Source organism: Salvelinus fontinalis, chromosome 15, assembly GCF_029448725.1.
Source record: "Salvelinus fontinalis isolate EN_2023a chromosome 15, ASM2944872v1, whole genome shotgun sequence".
Classification (NCBI taxonomy): domain Eukaryota; kingdom Metazoa; phylum Chordata; class Actinopteri; order Salmoniformes; family Salmonidae; genus Salvelinus; species Salvelinus fontinalis.
The window spans coordinates 43,270,553-43,285,644 of NC_074679.1; the positions used below are offsets into that span (position 1 = coordinate 43,270,553).

Below are 15,092 nucleotides of genomic sequence, written 5' to 3' on the forward strand. Positions count from 1 at the left end.
GATCACAACAATTCGATTCCAGTAAATCATATAAATGATTATGCTTAGGAGGCCGATAGCACACACCAACAAGTACGGGAGGACATTTAGGAAGAAGTATATGTACCCATGATGAGTAGGGCCAGTAGCCTTTGCTTTCCTTTCTGGCTCGCTCCTGATACCACAGGAAACACCACTCTGCTTGCCTTCTTCTAATAACCGTACAGGCCATGTCATTAATAGCTGTTTGGCTAGCAAGACTAAGTGTTTTAGCTACAGCCCAAATGTATATTTGAGCAGAGGAGCTGAATACATTTACATATCAGGAGTGTTTGGTGAAGGGTGGGTAAATACCAATGACGTATATAAACCCTGGAATGCTGATGCTATGTATTGGCCAATGAGAGGCTTTGAAGCCATCGATCGGCCATATTGGCACTCCCCAGAAGTAGCAGACCTCCATAGGAATGAATGGAATTCTACAGTCTTTCAATGAAATGTTTCAAGCACAAAATTACATTTATTTAACCATTGTTTTACATTAGCACTTTAAAAATGTTTAACTTTAAGGAATTTTTGGAAACATATTTAAAAATGTTATCTTTAGCTTACATAATATAATTTAAAGTATGCATTAAGGTGTATGTAATAAAATACATGTGGCAAAACAAATGTAGACATAAAGTAAATGCATTTCTATAGCTTCCAAAATATATTTTTTTACAACGGTGAGGGAGTGCCAAGATGGAGGCGCGGTGGCTTCAAAACAGCACCCCCTTGTCAGTCATCTAGTGTACATATAAATCAATGGGGAAATACTCTGTTTATCGCTCATTGTCAATCCAACCAGTTTATCTAAATAGTGGCAGTGCCATATGACTTCGGACGGTCTAGGTAACGGTTATTAGATGGCAGAGTGACACCGTAGCTGGAAGTGATTTACACTTGTAAATAAATGTTTATGTATCGCATGGAACAGCATTGAAACTAAAGCAAGTGGGTAAACAGGCAGGAACACCCAGGCTCTGAAATCTGCAGTCATTTACACAGGTTTCCAAATACTGAAGTGGACAAAATATTCCTATAATGTGCAATTACAAACACAGATGCATACAGCCAGCCTAGTGCTCAAGCACTGAAGAAAGATATCCATTTACAAAATGTTATATTTTGTGTCTTGAAAGATAGGAAGAAGAATTAAAAAAAGGTCAGATACCTTGTGAAAAGTCTTTGTCAGGTACCTCTAGTACAAGTTGATTTGATGTTGTGCCCAAAATGGCTCCCAAGTCAGTATTTCTGAAATAAAAGCAAAATAAAAACTTAAACTGACGGAACGAAAGGTGAAATTCTGAAGAAACTTAGATGAAGAATTCAAATGAAACAATTCAAAATGTACTCAAATGAATTCAAAATGATTTTGAATCTACTGCTAATATCCATTAATATTGCAGTGCATGGATGGGTATGGTAGAATTTATAGCTGAGCATGGCCTGAGCTCAGATGTTCAAGTGGGCCACTGCTATAGCTAACAGGGGCCGCGTCCCAAATTCTGCCCTACATACATAGGGCGCCGGTCAAAAGTAGTGCACTATATAGGGAATAGGGTGCCCTTTGAGACGCAAGCAGGGACTTGACAGGTGAGTCGTGGGGTCAGGGAAAAGAGAGCTCATCACTGTCAACACTGTCACAGCAGCATGACCTTCCCAGTGCTAAGCCTGTAAGCTACGGCAAGCAAGTCTTAACCATCTTTAAACTGGAAAAAGTCTCCTAGCATCCTTTTTACAGGATGTGGTGGGTCTATTTCTGATCTTTTTGTGGACATTTACAAACAGCATTGAGTCTGAAAGAGGGTGTTGTTGAGAGAAATAAAACGCTCTTTGAAGACAAGGGTGCAATGAAAATCATGTTAACACAATCGACAATGCGGGAACAAAGGTACCTAACACATTGACATAGTGTACAGTGCACACACTCCCCGTACAGTAGCTAATTGTATTCGTATCCAATTTAGTTTTCGCATTCAACTGAGGATGAACAAACTAGAAGACTACGAGCTTGTATTTTTAGCCAACATTCGCTCAGGATTTAGAACACACAACTCGACAAAGAAGAAGTCATTATTGCAGTGAGTCGTCACAGTAACACTGATAAACATCCCGTAATATTATAACAAACGTTTTTTTGTCACGTGGGTGAAAAGCCATACCCAAACAATGTAAGTACATACGAGCGGAGGAGAATAACGCGACGGCATCTTTACCCAAGTTGTGGCAGCGTGGTCTCTGAGCGTTGGTGCCTTGCTGGGGAGGGCAGTCTTTGTTTCAGCTCCTCATTGACTTTAGGATTAGCTGAAAATAATATAGAAATGGATATGATTCATTTAGAAATCAGGAAAAATGCTTTTCGTTAGAGGCACCGAAGCAGGCACTTTACAGTACATTAGCCTAGAGGAAAGGTTAGTATTAATTATAGCCTGTCAATATGATCTCAGGGGTACCTCTGCTGCAGAGAGAGGATCTTTAATAACCTCCCTGAGTATAGCAAAACAAGACCCGACATATTTCATTTGCAGAGTGAAATGGTGCTTTATTTAAGTCATCTCATCATCTACTCCCTATCTTTCCACTGCGTAACATTGCTCTAACTAACAGTTTATCAAGGCACTAATGTATGCCGGCAATTAACAAATCATAATCCCGTCACGCAGATATCATTTAATGCTTTTAGTTATCAGGAAAGTAAACAGTCATTTAATACTGCTCAAGCCCCGTATCAGATCCTCCTTGCTCGTTAGGAAGCCCCACCAATTAAAGTTCAGCCTCTACTCAGGTGTAATTAAAGGATGGCTGTTAAATTGGTTCCGATAACTGCAAGTTAATTCATAAGCAAGCAACAAATACACTGACTGGAAGCAATTAAGGGAACCATTGACATTCACTGTTTGGAGGAGGGAGCAGGAAGGGAGCCTGTTGCTCTTAGGCAGTGTGTGTGTGTGTGTGTGTGTGTGTGTGTGTGTGTGTGTGTGTGTACACTGTAGGAGAGGGCTACCATCTAGTGGTGAAGGGGCTAAGACAAAAGACAATTAGAATTCACCCACTGCAGTAAGCGACTTCAACAGAATCCTTCCAGATGCAGCATGGGAGCTGGGCTAGCATTCTGAAGGTGGGGCCACCTCAGAGGCACAAAGTGGTTTCTATTGTATGAACCATATAGATATTGATAGATATACAAATCACTTTAGAATCTCCAGAAAGGGCTATTGAAGTGTCTCTATCCTTCTCTTTTGGGTATACGGATGGCCCAAACAATGTTTCTAGAAGAGGGCTAGGGTTGTTGAAAGACAGAAATAACAAGGCATATGAGTTTGTGGGTCCACAACCACTGAGAGTTTAGGTGAAGAAGGAGACCTAGAGATGGATCTAGGAGAGGAGGGAGAAAGAGTGATTGAGTGAACAAGAAGAGAGGGAAAAAGAGAAAGCTCTTGGGAGGTTGGGTGCTTGGCGGGTGGGTGACCTCTAGGGCAGATGCCAGTGGAACGTTATCCCTGTGTTGTAAGCCAGCACACACTGCTCACACACTGCTCACACACTGCTCACACGCTATTCAGCTCTGACACGGTGAGGCGTGAACGGACAACTGGCTTTTTGTGGGAGAAACAACAGGGCTCCATTAATCCCAGTGATAGACTCTGGGCAAAAGCTAGTCTTTTGGGGGAGGATTTGGTAGAAGGAGAGGGACTTTTGAGCTGGTACGGCTGGTAGCAGTGGTAGGTATGGCTCAGGAGATTGGTAATCCTTTAACATGAACATGAGAAAGTAGCTTTGATAAAGGAAAAGCAGAAAAACAGAGCATACAAACCTGACCTTTTGATGTTCTCATCATTTTGGTTGGGGGGGGAATGAAGGAACCAAGATGGGATTGGAACGGCAAAGGGCGCAGCTCGACAAAATACGAACTTGAATCATTGATTGACGTGGGTTTCCACACAGCGAATCACCAAACAAAGCCTTAATGAAATATGATCCAATAATCCATTCCGCCCCCAAAAAGAGACTTTATTTCTATCCTTTCATAGAAGTTTTGCACCACGAGATGAGAGTCTGGGAGTTGCTCTTTTAAAGCTTAATGTTGCACTTGGAGGAGGTTATGTGGGAGATACAAAGACCTGCCTATCAATGAATACATGTGAACCAATCAATCCAATCATCATCTTATAGTCATCATAGTAAATCCTTTCATGGTGATTAGCAGTTATATTATGGTCATTTTTTGTCAAGGTCATTATTTCCCACAAGCAAGGTTGGGCACTTTTAAAAATTTACTTCAGAAATAGTATGCATGTTGATCAATCATGTTACAAGTGCCTGGTATGGTCAACAGAACATAATTGGGTGCTTAAAGAGAACCCTAACTCAAATTGTGAGCTATCCCGATTCATGAATTGGATTAGAATTCATATACTATTGTTTCAATTAAGTGATGTTTAAGAGACAAACAGATGCCTGCAATTGAAACAATGGTGAAATAGTGCTGGTTTAAAATCCATGCCAATAGCCTTTAAATGATGAAACCAGCTTTATCCGGCATTTCAAACTTTTCTCATTTTCTTTGTCCTTTCCTGTCTTTCTGTGATCTTCATATTCTTGCCTTGTAGACTTTGAGCTAATTGCCTCTGTGGGCTACTTATTATTCATGTACAATTATTGCAGCGTAATGTCTTTAAATCCTTTTAAATGACCATTCATGCATCGCATTCATTGAAAAAGCCTTTGAAGTCTGTCAAAGATGGAATTCTTCAAAAAGAAATATCTAAGCCCAATCTCAGTCAACCAATACCGGGTTTTGCATTCCCCCCACTCACCCCCTAATATAAACAAAATTCCATTAATTTTTTAAGCTGCATTTAATACATATTCCGCGGCAAAAGTTTCCAGATTCCACAGTCATTTGTATTCCAGCTGACTTGATGAATATTAATAACAGTGTTATCCTGATTAAATGGGCTTCATACAAAATCCCTGTGAATCCTCTAGCTCAGGCCTCAAATCTTCCCACTATTCTTTATGAATTTTGATACAGACATTAATCTGGAGAGGAACTTAAAGCAGGTTTAATTGTGTGGCGGCGTGCTTATGGTTTTTCGTCCAGTAAAATGCAGATGGATGGGGAATGTAGTAGGTGGTTAGGTAAACATACATCTTATACGACATGGAACACTAACACCCAGAGAGGGCACCTGCTGAGACAGTTGATTGTCATGGGCTGCCTGTTCGAAGGCAGGTGATGGACTTGACTTCCCTGGGATGAAAAGATTTAGTATACATTCTTCCTATTTTGTTCCACAAAAGGCCCATCTATGGCATGTGGAATTGTTTTATTAAATGTATTACACTTTAACTTATGTCGTTTATCGATTTGACTATTGCAATAACAGTGTGGTTATATAGTTAACATGTATTATTCATGCTAAAAATACAAGAAAAACAACCAATTTCTCATTTGAATCAACTGGTATGGAATCACTAGTTTTTCAAATACAAGTTTTATGTTTACCATAAAAAAAATAAGTGAAAGCTAACCGATTCTTTCTGAAACTATCAGGAGACATAAGCCGAATGTGCCGATAAAATAAGAACCTTTTTAGAACAACAAAGTTAGACAATTATTGGGGGCTTTAAGTCATTAATCCAAATGATGACAAAGATCTTTTCTCAAACTTTCAAAAACATTTAACTCAAAACTTCCACAAAGGGTTCTTACACAGGTCTACATGCCAGTGCTACATATTTGGGCATGGGGCTATTCTTAAAAGAAAGCAAACAGGTCATTTGTAAAGGGTCGTTTAAAGAGAGGCGAGTACAGGGTGGAATTCCATGACATTAAAAAGGTATGGACAATGAAGCACCGAGCCAGCCAGGGCACATTTCAGCCTTTATGCAGCAACTGACCTGAGCACCTTTCCATTTCCTAGTTAAATCCACCGTCAAAACGGATAAAATGCTGAATAGACTGGTAAAAAAAAAAAAAACACTCAACTTGAGGACCTCTGAAGGGACAAATATTGATCTGTGTGTAATATTAACCATTCCCACAAGATAAATGGAGGGCAAAGAAAGAGCAGGAGGTGTGTGAGAGGCGAACAAAGAGGGAACACACAATGGCCGACCACGACGAGTGATGCAGAGCTTTCTGTTGAGGTCGTTTCACAGCCGCTATTGTTGACAGCCGCCAGTGTCCTGCCTGAAACTGTGACATAGCTAGTTACATTTGTTCACTTTCAAGTGATATACATTATAACATAACTACATTCTAAAGCTAGATAGATGTGTGGCTACAACTTCTAAGAGAACTGAGCGAATGACATTTTCGTCATTGTCTCCCGCCAGACAGCATAACTTTGTTTGAGGTACTAGTGCTGTGTACATGTGACTCCACCTTTCAGGAGACAATGCATATTTGTTGCCAAAAAAATGTGCTAAGTTGACAAAGGTAAAACTCAGACAACACCACTACCACGGTGCAGGCAGAGAGAGGTCACCTCTAATAAGTATTGATGATGAACCTGCGTCTCATCACTCTTGCAGAACTCCCCCCCCCCTCAAACTTATGCTGCTACGTCAAAGTGAAAGACTATTGGAAAGTAAAACTTTTGGTCAAATAGTTTACATCCACCCAGTAGAGCTGCCCTATTAAACCACCTCACTAATCATGGTGTGTGAATGTGTGCCTACACCCTGATTAGGCCTATACCTGGGCTTAGTGCCTCTCTGATGGTAGACTGGGAGCCCTGAGAGGAAGGAATTGGACCACGAGATCTCTATCTATCGGAGGCTCAGCCTCAGTGATAGTGATAATTGAATTGAGCCCTGGGGAATGGGGGAAAGTATGGTGAAAGCCGCACCACTGCGGATCCTCCGCAGGATGGATCCATTCTGGGTGGCAGTCTGTCAACAGGACGGAAAGCTCTGATCCCCAGCATTAAGGGGGGGGGGGGGGGGGGGGGGCGGAGGAATGACCCGCAGAATCAGCCGGGATGAGTGCCTCATTTTCACAAAGATCCAGCTAATTTTTGTCGAGAAAAATCCGGGAGCCGGGAGGCTTGGGGAGAGCCAAGGAAGCAAGCCCACCCTTCCCAATCCCTTGTAGGTGTGACAGCTGTGCAGAGTGAATAGCTTAGAGCACGAAACCCTCCTGCAGACTGCTAGATCAGTCCCTGAATATCTTATCTCACACTCAGGAGAAAAAGGCATCGCTCTGTCTGATTGTACTTACTGCATTGTATCCCTGGTTGAAAACGTAAAGGAGATCCTAAAGCCTCTGCACATAAAGTGACTATGAGAAATAGTGAACCTGTTTTCACAAGCGCTTCATGGAAAATGATGCATAGCCTTAGTATGTAGGCCTAGGAAAAGGATACAGGATTTTTTTGTGATGGTAACTTGAAAATTAAACTATAGCTAGCTATATGTATAGTTACAATTTCATATCAAGTCTATTTGTGGAAGTGAAAAGTCACCGCTTACCAGTACTCTACAAATCTATTGTAAGCTCTTCAGAAGATTTGTTTTTATTGAACCTTTATTTAACTAGGTAAGCTAAGAACAAATTCATATTTCCAATGACGGCCTACCCCGGCAAAACCCTAACCTGGACGACGTTGGGCCAATTGTGCGCCGCCCTATGGGACACCCAATCACTGCCGGTTGTGATACAGCCTGGAATCGAACCAGGGTCTGTAGTGACGCCTCTAGCACTGAGATGCAGTGCCTTAGACCGCTGCGCCACTCGGGAGCACTGACAACCAGTGACGAGAAAGCCAAGATTGATGTCTGAGGTAAAATTCAAAAGCGGTTGCATTTGAATCAATGTCAACGCTGTCTAATAGCATTTATCCAAACACACCGTTTACACAGTGAATCAAGCTTGGCTAAAAGTACATGATAACACAAACCCATCACAGTGTGTATGGCCTTAGTCACTATAAAGGGCTTGTTTAAATTCTTAATACTGTTGGACGAATGAGGAAGACAAATCTTATCAGCTAAGCTAACAAGAGTGCAAATACAGTGCAGATAATCAGATTTCTAATTATTGTCACTCACATGATCCAATGTGCTTATTTGAATTACAGCGATCACATGTGATTATATATTCAATGCTTTGGGTTTAGCAGAGGCTTTATTGGGAATGTAAAGCCTGAATAATGACGATCTATCAAGCATCAACCAGAGGGCTAACTACTCATCAGCACTCAGCAAGATAGACATACTCCTTTGGATCCCTACCTAAAATGTCTAGATCTAGTTAGCCACGATTTCTCAACCGTTTTTATTCCAGAGAACAACAAACTAGCTTTACAAATGGCACCATATTCACTTGTGACTAGGGAGTATTAGGCTCAAGTCAAAAGTAGTGGACTTTAGAGGGGATAGTGTGGCATTTAGGACCCATCCCTGGTCCTTCCTTGCTTACCTTACCTTAACACTAGCACTTCAGAACAGACTAAATCTGTGTCAGACAACCTTGGCTTATCCATAAGTAGATAATACGTTCCGGCATATTTGGCTACATTAGTTCTTGTTGGGAAATGAAAACGTCATTTTTTCTTCACATTCTCTATCAGAACGCTTGTTTCACGTAATTGATCAATTGAACATCAAAATCAATGTGGAATCAACTACGTGTCTCCAGTGTGAAATCCTGATATTTTCATGAAGATAATGAACAAATGATGCCAAACAATGGGAATAAACCCAGGATGGGTCAGGAGACCCAAAATACTTCTAATATGTAATTATATGGTTGTAAGTGCAAAAGTGTTATGTTGTGTCATCGTAACCACACTAAACAAAGCCTCATTGTAACCGACAGGCTTGTGAAACCAGTAAAGAGTGGTGTGTCACAAGAACGGACATGTTATTAGTCACTCTACAGAAACTACTGAGGAGGGATAGGTGGGTGGGTCCGCCTGCATTCAGGAGTCAACTCAGGGTCACATGACGTGGCCGAGCTTTGACAGGCAGTTTCACATCCTTACCTTCTTTTCACCTTCCCTCTATACCTGCATGGTGCAATATTGTGACATCCACAGGTTAGGGTAAATTGAGTTCTTTATGCAACTGTTAGGAAGCACTAAATTACTCACTACTACAGGACTAAGTTAGTAGTACCCTCAATGAACATCATTTGTACAACTATTATTTAATCTGCTTTAAGACCCACAATCCATTTGTCACTACATTTCAATGTGAGGATTCACAATGTGTACACACACACACACACACACACACACACACACACACACACACACACACACACACACACACACACACACACACACACACACACACACACACACACACACACACAATGATTATTTTAGTGTTAAGGAGGACTTTATACTGGGGTGTTTTCTTTTGTTAAGAAAATCCCTCTACTAACATGCTTATAAACAGGAACCTTTGCTATGCGCTAGGACGGAATCCAAATGAAGCGCTTTTGTAAAGGATGAGTGATGCTCTGGCTTCGACCTGTCCTTCAGAACAACCAGCAGGAGACAAGTGGCCCAGCTCTAGAATCAACACTCAGCCAGCGTCCTAAACGCCACCCTACACTCTACATAGTGCACTACTTTTGACCAGAGCCCTACCATAGCCAAAATGGCACCCTATTCCCTGTGTAGGGAATAGGATGCCATTTGGGAAACAGCCTCAAACATTCCAGGATTCTTTCCAAAGGAAAAGGTTTCAGTGTCTAAGATGCCTTGCTATAAGTTGTAGTAGCTAATATAATGATAAGGGGAGGAAGGGAGGTGGGGTTTAGGTCAGAAAAATATTCAAAGTTGGATTTAAATACATGTTTTCCTAGCCGTCAAAACTGCCTTGCAGCACCATTGTGCGTTGCAGAGCTCGTCTGGAGGGTGAATGTGGCTGTGGGTTGATCACATCAGCACAACCAACCAATCAAACCTGGGTTCAAATAGTATTGGTTTCATTTCAAATTGCTTGACGTAGCTAGCCTGGCACAATGGAACCAATGGGATAGTCCCAAAGAGTCCAAACACCCCTGGTATTCCAGGCAAGCTCAATCAACTACAGCTTAAAGCATGTGAAAGAAAAACAATACTATTTGAACCCAGGTCTGACAGCAGCAGCACAACCAAGAGGTCCTCATTAGCGCTTGATGTTTGAGCATGGGTCACAGCAGTGACCGTTTGTGCAAAGCCAGCCCTGTTTGTTTTGCTCTATGGTTCATAGGCGGTCATCGGGTGTGTGGTCACAATTGAGGGGGACTTGCAATGCAGCATTTGCACAACATTGCTGCAATGTTATTGAGACCTAGCAGAGACTAAACAATAGGCTGATTTCCTGGTGAATTATTTTAAATTCCTTAACAAGACATTGGACTGGACACCATTCCCTTCCTGGCAGCTGGCTAAAGTTACAACAGGGTATCCATCGTCACCAGAGATGCTTCATTTTAGAAGCTACTTTCAACAAGGAAGGTTAAGGCTATATTACACATAGTGATTTTAGTGATTTTGTATGGGAAATGCTAACAAAACATGAATAACTCAATAATTAAGATGTTTAATTTAGTGAACCACAAAAACATCCAAAACCTGTACAACAACAATGTGTGTTTGAGCCTATGTATGTGCTGTGGTCTCTCCCAGATCAGAATAATCACTCCAGGCACAGTTTTAACAGTGCCCACCCTGTGTCTATTCCCTAAACCAACACAGGGAGACAAAGAAAGACAGAGGCTGAGAATCCCTGTGCCTGCCTACCGCTTAGAGTGAGACCACCCACTTAGGAAGCGGGGCGGCCTGTTAGGCCACACCACACTCAATTCCAAGGATTTCAGGACTTCAATCAGACCCACATGGTAGCCCAAACGTGCCGATAGCGCGCCTCTTGCCCCGGTGGAGGGGGGAGTCAGTGAGAGGCTGGGTGGGTGGGTGTTGGAGGAACATGGCAGAGGGTCGTGAATGATGGGGGAAGACTAGAGACCAAACGGTTTCTTCCACACCGCTACCAGGTGCTGTTAGTATCACTGACCCAATGGGTTTAAACACTACATTTCCTGCCTGAGAGACTGATGCTAAGAGCGGGGGAAGTAGGAGGGAGTAAGGGTTAGGGCAGAGGTCGATCCACCTGCTAAGAAAAAAGGTCTCTGGGACTGTAGCTCTTCTCTCCCTGTTCAGAGAGCCAATTCAACTCCCTAGGAAACTTTACATTGTTTGTTATTTGGCCCGGGCTTGAAGGCAGGCTGCACTTTGAATTCTCTGGTGGGAGAAATAGCAGTCAGCAGACAGATAGATACACAGGAATTAGACATACCAGACGCGAGTTCAAAAAGCTGTCTTCTGGATGCTATGTGTTTCAGTCCAGTGTAATGGTAGCCCTGCCACTTGACTTGGAACAGAGCTAGCTACGTCGCTGGGAAATGTTAGACTCTCAAATTCATACAGAGCTATGATTTCATATTGAACATCCACTTATCGGTGTTCAAGGCAAACACATATTTATTCAATTTACACAAATAATAATACATAATAAATAGGGCAGGCCTAAGCAGCATTTCCTAACTACCCTTAGAAAAAAGGCACACTTATTTTGATCTCTGATAACCCATATTTTTTAGACAGCAAATTCTCTCCATTTGCAGAACATGTTAAGTTAACCTTTTTTTGACAAGTAGGAACCACTCCGATTATTTCTGACTGTTGCTTAACTATGGATTGACACATAATCATCTGAACGAACCGCGTGATAATCCTCAAAGCATATTCATGTCCAAGATTCAGACAAGTTAGGATATTTGACACCCATTTTTCCACCTGCCTGAGTCAGTCTCATTAAAGTGAGTCAGACAGACCCACGCAGCAAAGTGTTTCTTGTTTTAAAGAGAATCCGGGATTTGCTTAGTGATGACGAACGGCTGCTAGTAGGATCTGAGAACTGAGAGCTCAACGCTGCTTGCAGACACAGGCTCTGTAGGAAAAGGTTAATAACTAGAAATTAAATGAACCCCTAAAGACAGATTAGACTTGATTGAGACACTGTGACGGTTTCATGTCTCACAGAGGTTGAAACACAAGAGGCTGGGACCTAGGAGCGAATGTGCCTGTCATCCTTGTATGCTTTCATTATCTGTGTATGTCCACCAGTGTCTGCTGGGGTCTGATGGGGTACCTGCAGGGGCTCAGGGCTGACATTAATGTGAGCCACAATGCCTCCAGGTGTAGTTTTTGACAAGGTACCGGTCACAGACAAGCTGACACGCCTTCCTCTGAGGCCCTTCATGTATTAATATCAGGATTTGTGTCGGGCTCCATCTTGCTCCAGTCGTTGGGCTCCACCCTCCTGCACTAGGATGTTGTAGGACAAGCAGAGCTGGAGCAGGATACATCTGCATATCAGTAACGCAACAAACCTTCCGCTCGGTCAAAACAGCTTCAATTAACATAGAGTGCTTACAGTTGGGAATTGTCCTATTCAGCTGTACTAGCCTCTACTGTAACAGGAAAATGCATAGGCTACCAGCCTTGGGGCAGTTATTGATTGCTGCAGTAGCTGCTACCTGTTTTTGTCCCCCACCAGTCCTGCAGCAATCCCCTATGCTTGATAACCACTCGTGGTTTCTCTATGAAAGGACAACATTTATCATTCAAACTACTTTTGAAAACACTTCACACTGTCATGAAGATGAACACTGTCAAATGAGGACTACCAGCACCACATCTGTGGATTAATAGGATCTACACTAACGAGTAACAGGCCTAAAGGTTTTGGAAAATATTAATTTAAGTCAAATAAATTGTAATAAGAGGTTTTTGGCAAACATATTTGTTATGTTGTTCAGACTGTCTATGCCTATGGGCTCCCTGTTTCCATTCTATTTATTTTGAAGATTAGCAGCGAACCAAGGACAATGCAACTGTTTCCTGTTTGAAGAAAGACTTGATATAATTGTCGATAAATGGAATAGGCTAGTTCGGAAAACATATGTCAGTCACACCCACAGTTTAGAGCACTTCAATAGGCTTGAAAAAGGTCTAACTTCACTTATTACGTTTTAGAAAGGATGGTCCAACTCAGGCTCAGTTTTCCTTCCTGCCAAAGTTCACAAACAACGATTTGAAATGGCAAGTGTGCCCTCTTGAGGAGAGACTTGGGTCTAACATTTCAAATATAATTTTTTCCCTCCAACAGCGCTTTTTGGTAATTCCTTCCAACCCATCACACTCTCTTCTGAATGCATTACATTTAACACCAAAATCATCCACGCAAGATTGAATTCTTACACACTCTGGTCTCTAGTGTCAAAAGGAAAGGACGGTTCCTCAGAAGCCTTAGAAACTCAGTGGTGAAATAAAAAAATGCACAGTGGTTGAGTTGAGGACTTAGGACTGCTGTTATTAGGCTACACTTCAGAATGTGTTCTTGATTCCCTTATGGAGTGGACTCACTATAAACACTCTGGTTGTCTTAAATCTTATCTTAACAGAACAATTCAATCTTTATAGAACAACATATTGCAACGTTTCTAGACTGGTTTATCCTACTTGAACATTCTGCTACACATCCACTCTCACAAAAAGTCGACAATAACAACAGGGAAATCAGTATCTGACATTTGTAACATTGGCTTAATAACCAGAATACATAGTTGAACATTTTTATTTACCTTTGTACATATCAACGAGGGAGTCTTTGAGTTCCTTGCTGTGTGTCCATGACAGACCGCGTTCCTCTTCGCTCTCAGAGAAGCAGCTCTCCCTGGGAATGAATGAGAATGAACTTGTTTGAATGTTAGAATCTCCTCTGGGTTTCATGCATTCTGTTCGAAGAGAAGAATCCCAGACTAGTTCAGTTCAACTGTTTTGAGACTTCACTAACTTCCTCTCAAGGGGTTTTATGTGGCAAATCAAGCAGGTCATATGCTTTTCAGATTACGGCGCCTGACTAAATCTCACTCACAATGTGCCCTGACTGAGGTGGGGGGCCTCAGATTTACAACCATGCTGCTCTTATAATTTCAGATGACATAAGGAAATACTAGCAGCACTTTATTTGAAGGACTTGATAACACATTAATAAGACATACATAACCATTATGACGAATTCTCCTGTCAACAGCCGGACCGATTTTATGGGGGACAAAAACTTACTGATACCGATATACAGTGCATTCGGAAAGTATCCAGACCCCTTGACTTTTTCCACATTTTGTTACGTTACAGTCTTATTCTAAAATTGATTAAATAAAAACAATTCCTTATCAATCTACACACAACACCCTATAATGAAAACAGGTTTTTAGAAATGTTTGGAAATGTATTAAAAATAAAAACACCTAATTTACATTGGTATTCAGACCCTTTGCTATGAGACTCGAAATTGAGCTCAGGTGCATCCTGTTTCCATTGATCATCCTTGAGATGTTTCTACAACTTGATTGGAGTTCACCTGTGGCAAATTCAATTGATTGGACATGATTTGGAAAGGCACAAACCTGTCTATATAAGATCTCACAGTTGACAGTGCATCAGAGCAAAAACCAAGCCATGAGGTCGAAGGAATTGTCCGTAGAGCTCCGAGACAGGATTGTGTTGAGGTACAGATCTGGGGAAGGGTACCAAAACATGTCTGCAGCTTTGAAGGTCCCCAAGAACACAGTGGCCTTCATCATTTTTAAATGGAAGAATATAGGCGCACAATTGGCCCAGCGTCGTCCGGGTTTTGCCGGGGTAGGCCGTCATTGTAAATAAGATATTGTTCTTAACTGACTTGCCTAGTTATATAAAGGTTACATTTAAAAAATAAACGTTTGGAACCACCAAGACTGATGGTAGAGCTGGCCTGCACGGCCAAACTGAGCAATCGGGGGAGAATGGCCTTGGTCAGGGAGGTGACCAAGAACACGATGGTCACTCTGACAGAGCTCTAGAATCCAGAAGGACAACCATCTCTGCAGCACTCCACCAATTAGGACTTTATGGTAGAGTGGCCAGACGGAAGACACTCCTCAGTAAAAGGCACATAACAGCCCGCTTGAAGTTTGCCAAAAGGCACCAAAAGACTCTCAGACCATGAGAAACAAGATT

General features: G+C 41.9%; 1 protein-coding gene across 2 annotated transcripts in view; it reads right to left on the minus strand.

The window, feature by feature from the left end:
* The window catches only part of mipol1 (mirror-image polydactyly 1), a 72,830-nt gene that overhangs the window by 46,246 nt on the left and 11,492 nt on the right, over positions 1-15,092 (minus strand). The window contains exons 2-4 of one of the 2 annotated variants that reach the window (XM_055863909.1): positions 13,673-13,764; positions 2,241-2,328; positions 1,196-1,275 (exon numbers count right to left, since the gene is read on the minus strand). In XM_055863909.1, coding sequence (XP_055719884.1) covers positions 1,196-1,275; positions 2,241-2,328; positions 13,673-13,682 — 178 coding nt within the window. In that variant the 5' untranslated portion in view covers positions 13,683-13,764. The remainder of the gene's footprint in view (positions 1-1,195; positions 1,276-2,240; positions 2,329-13,672; positions 13,765-15,092) is intronic. The other variant, XM_055863910.1, reaches the window with a different exon arrangement.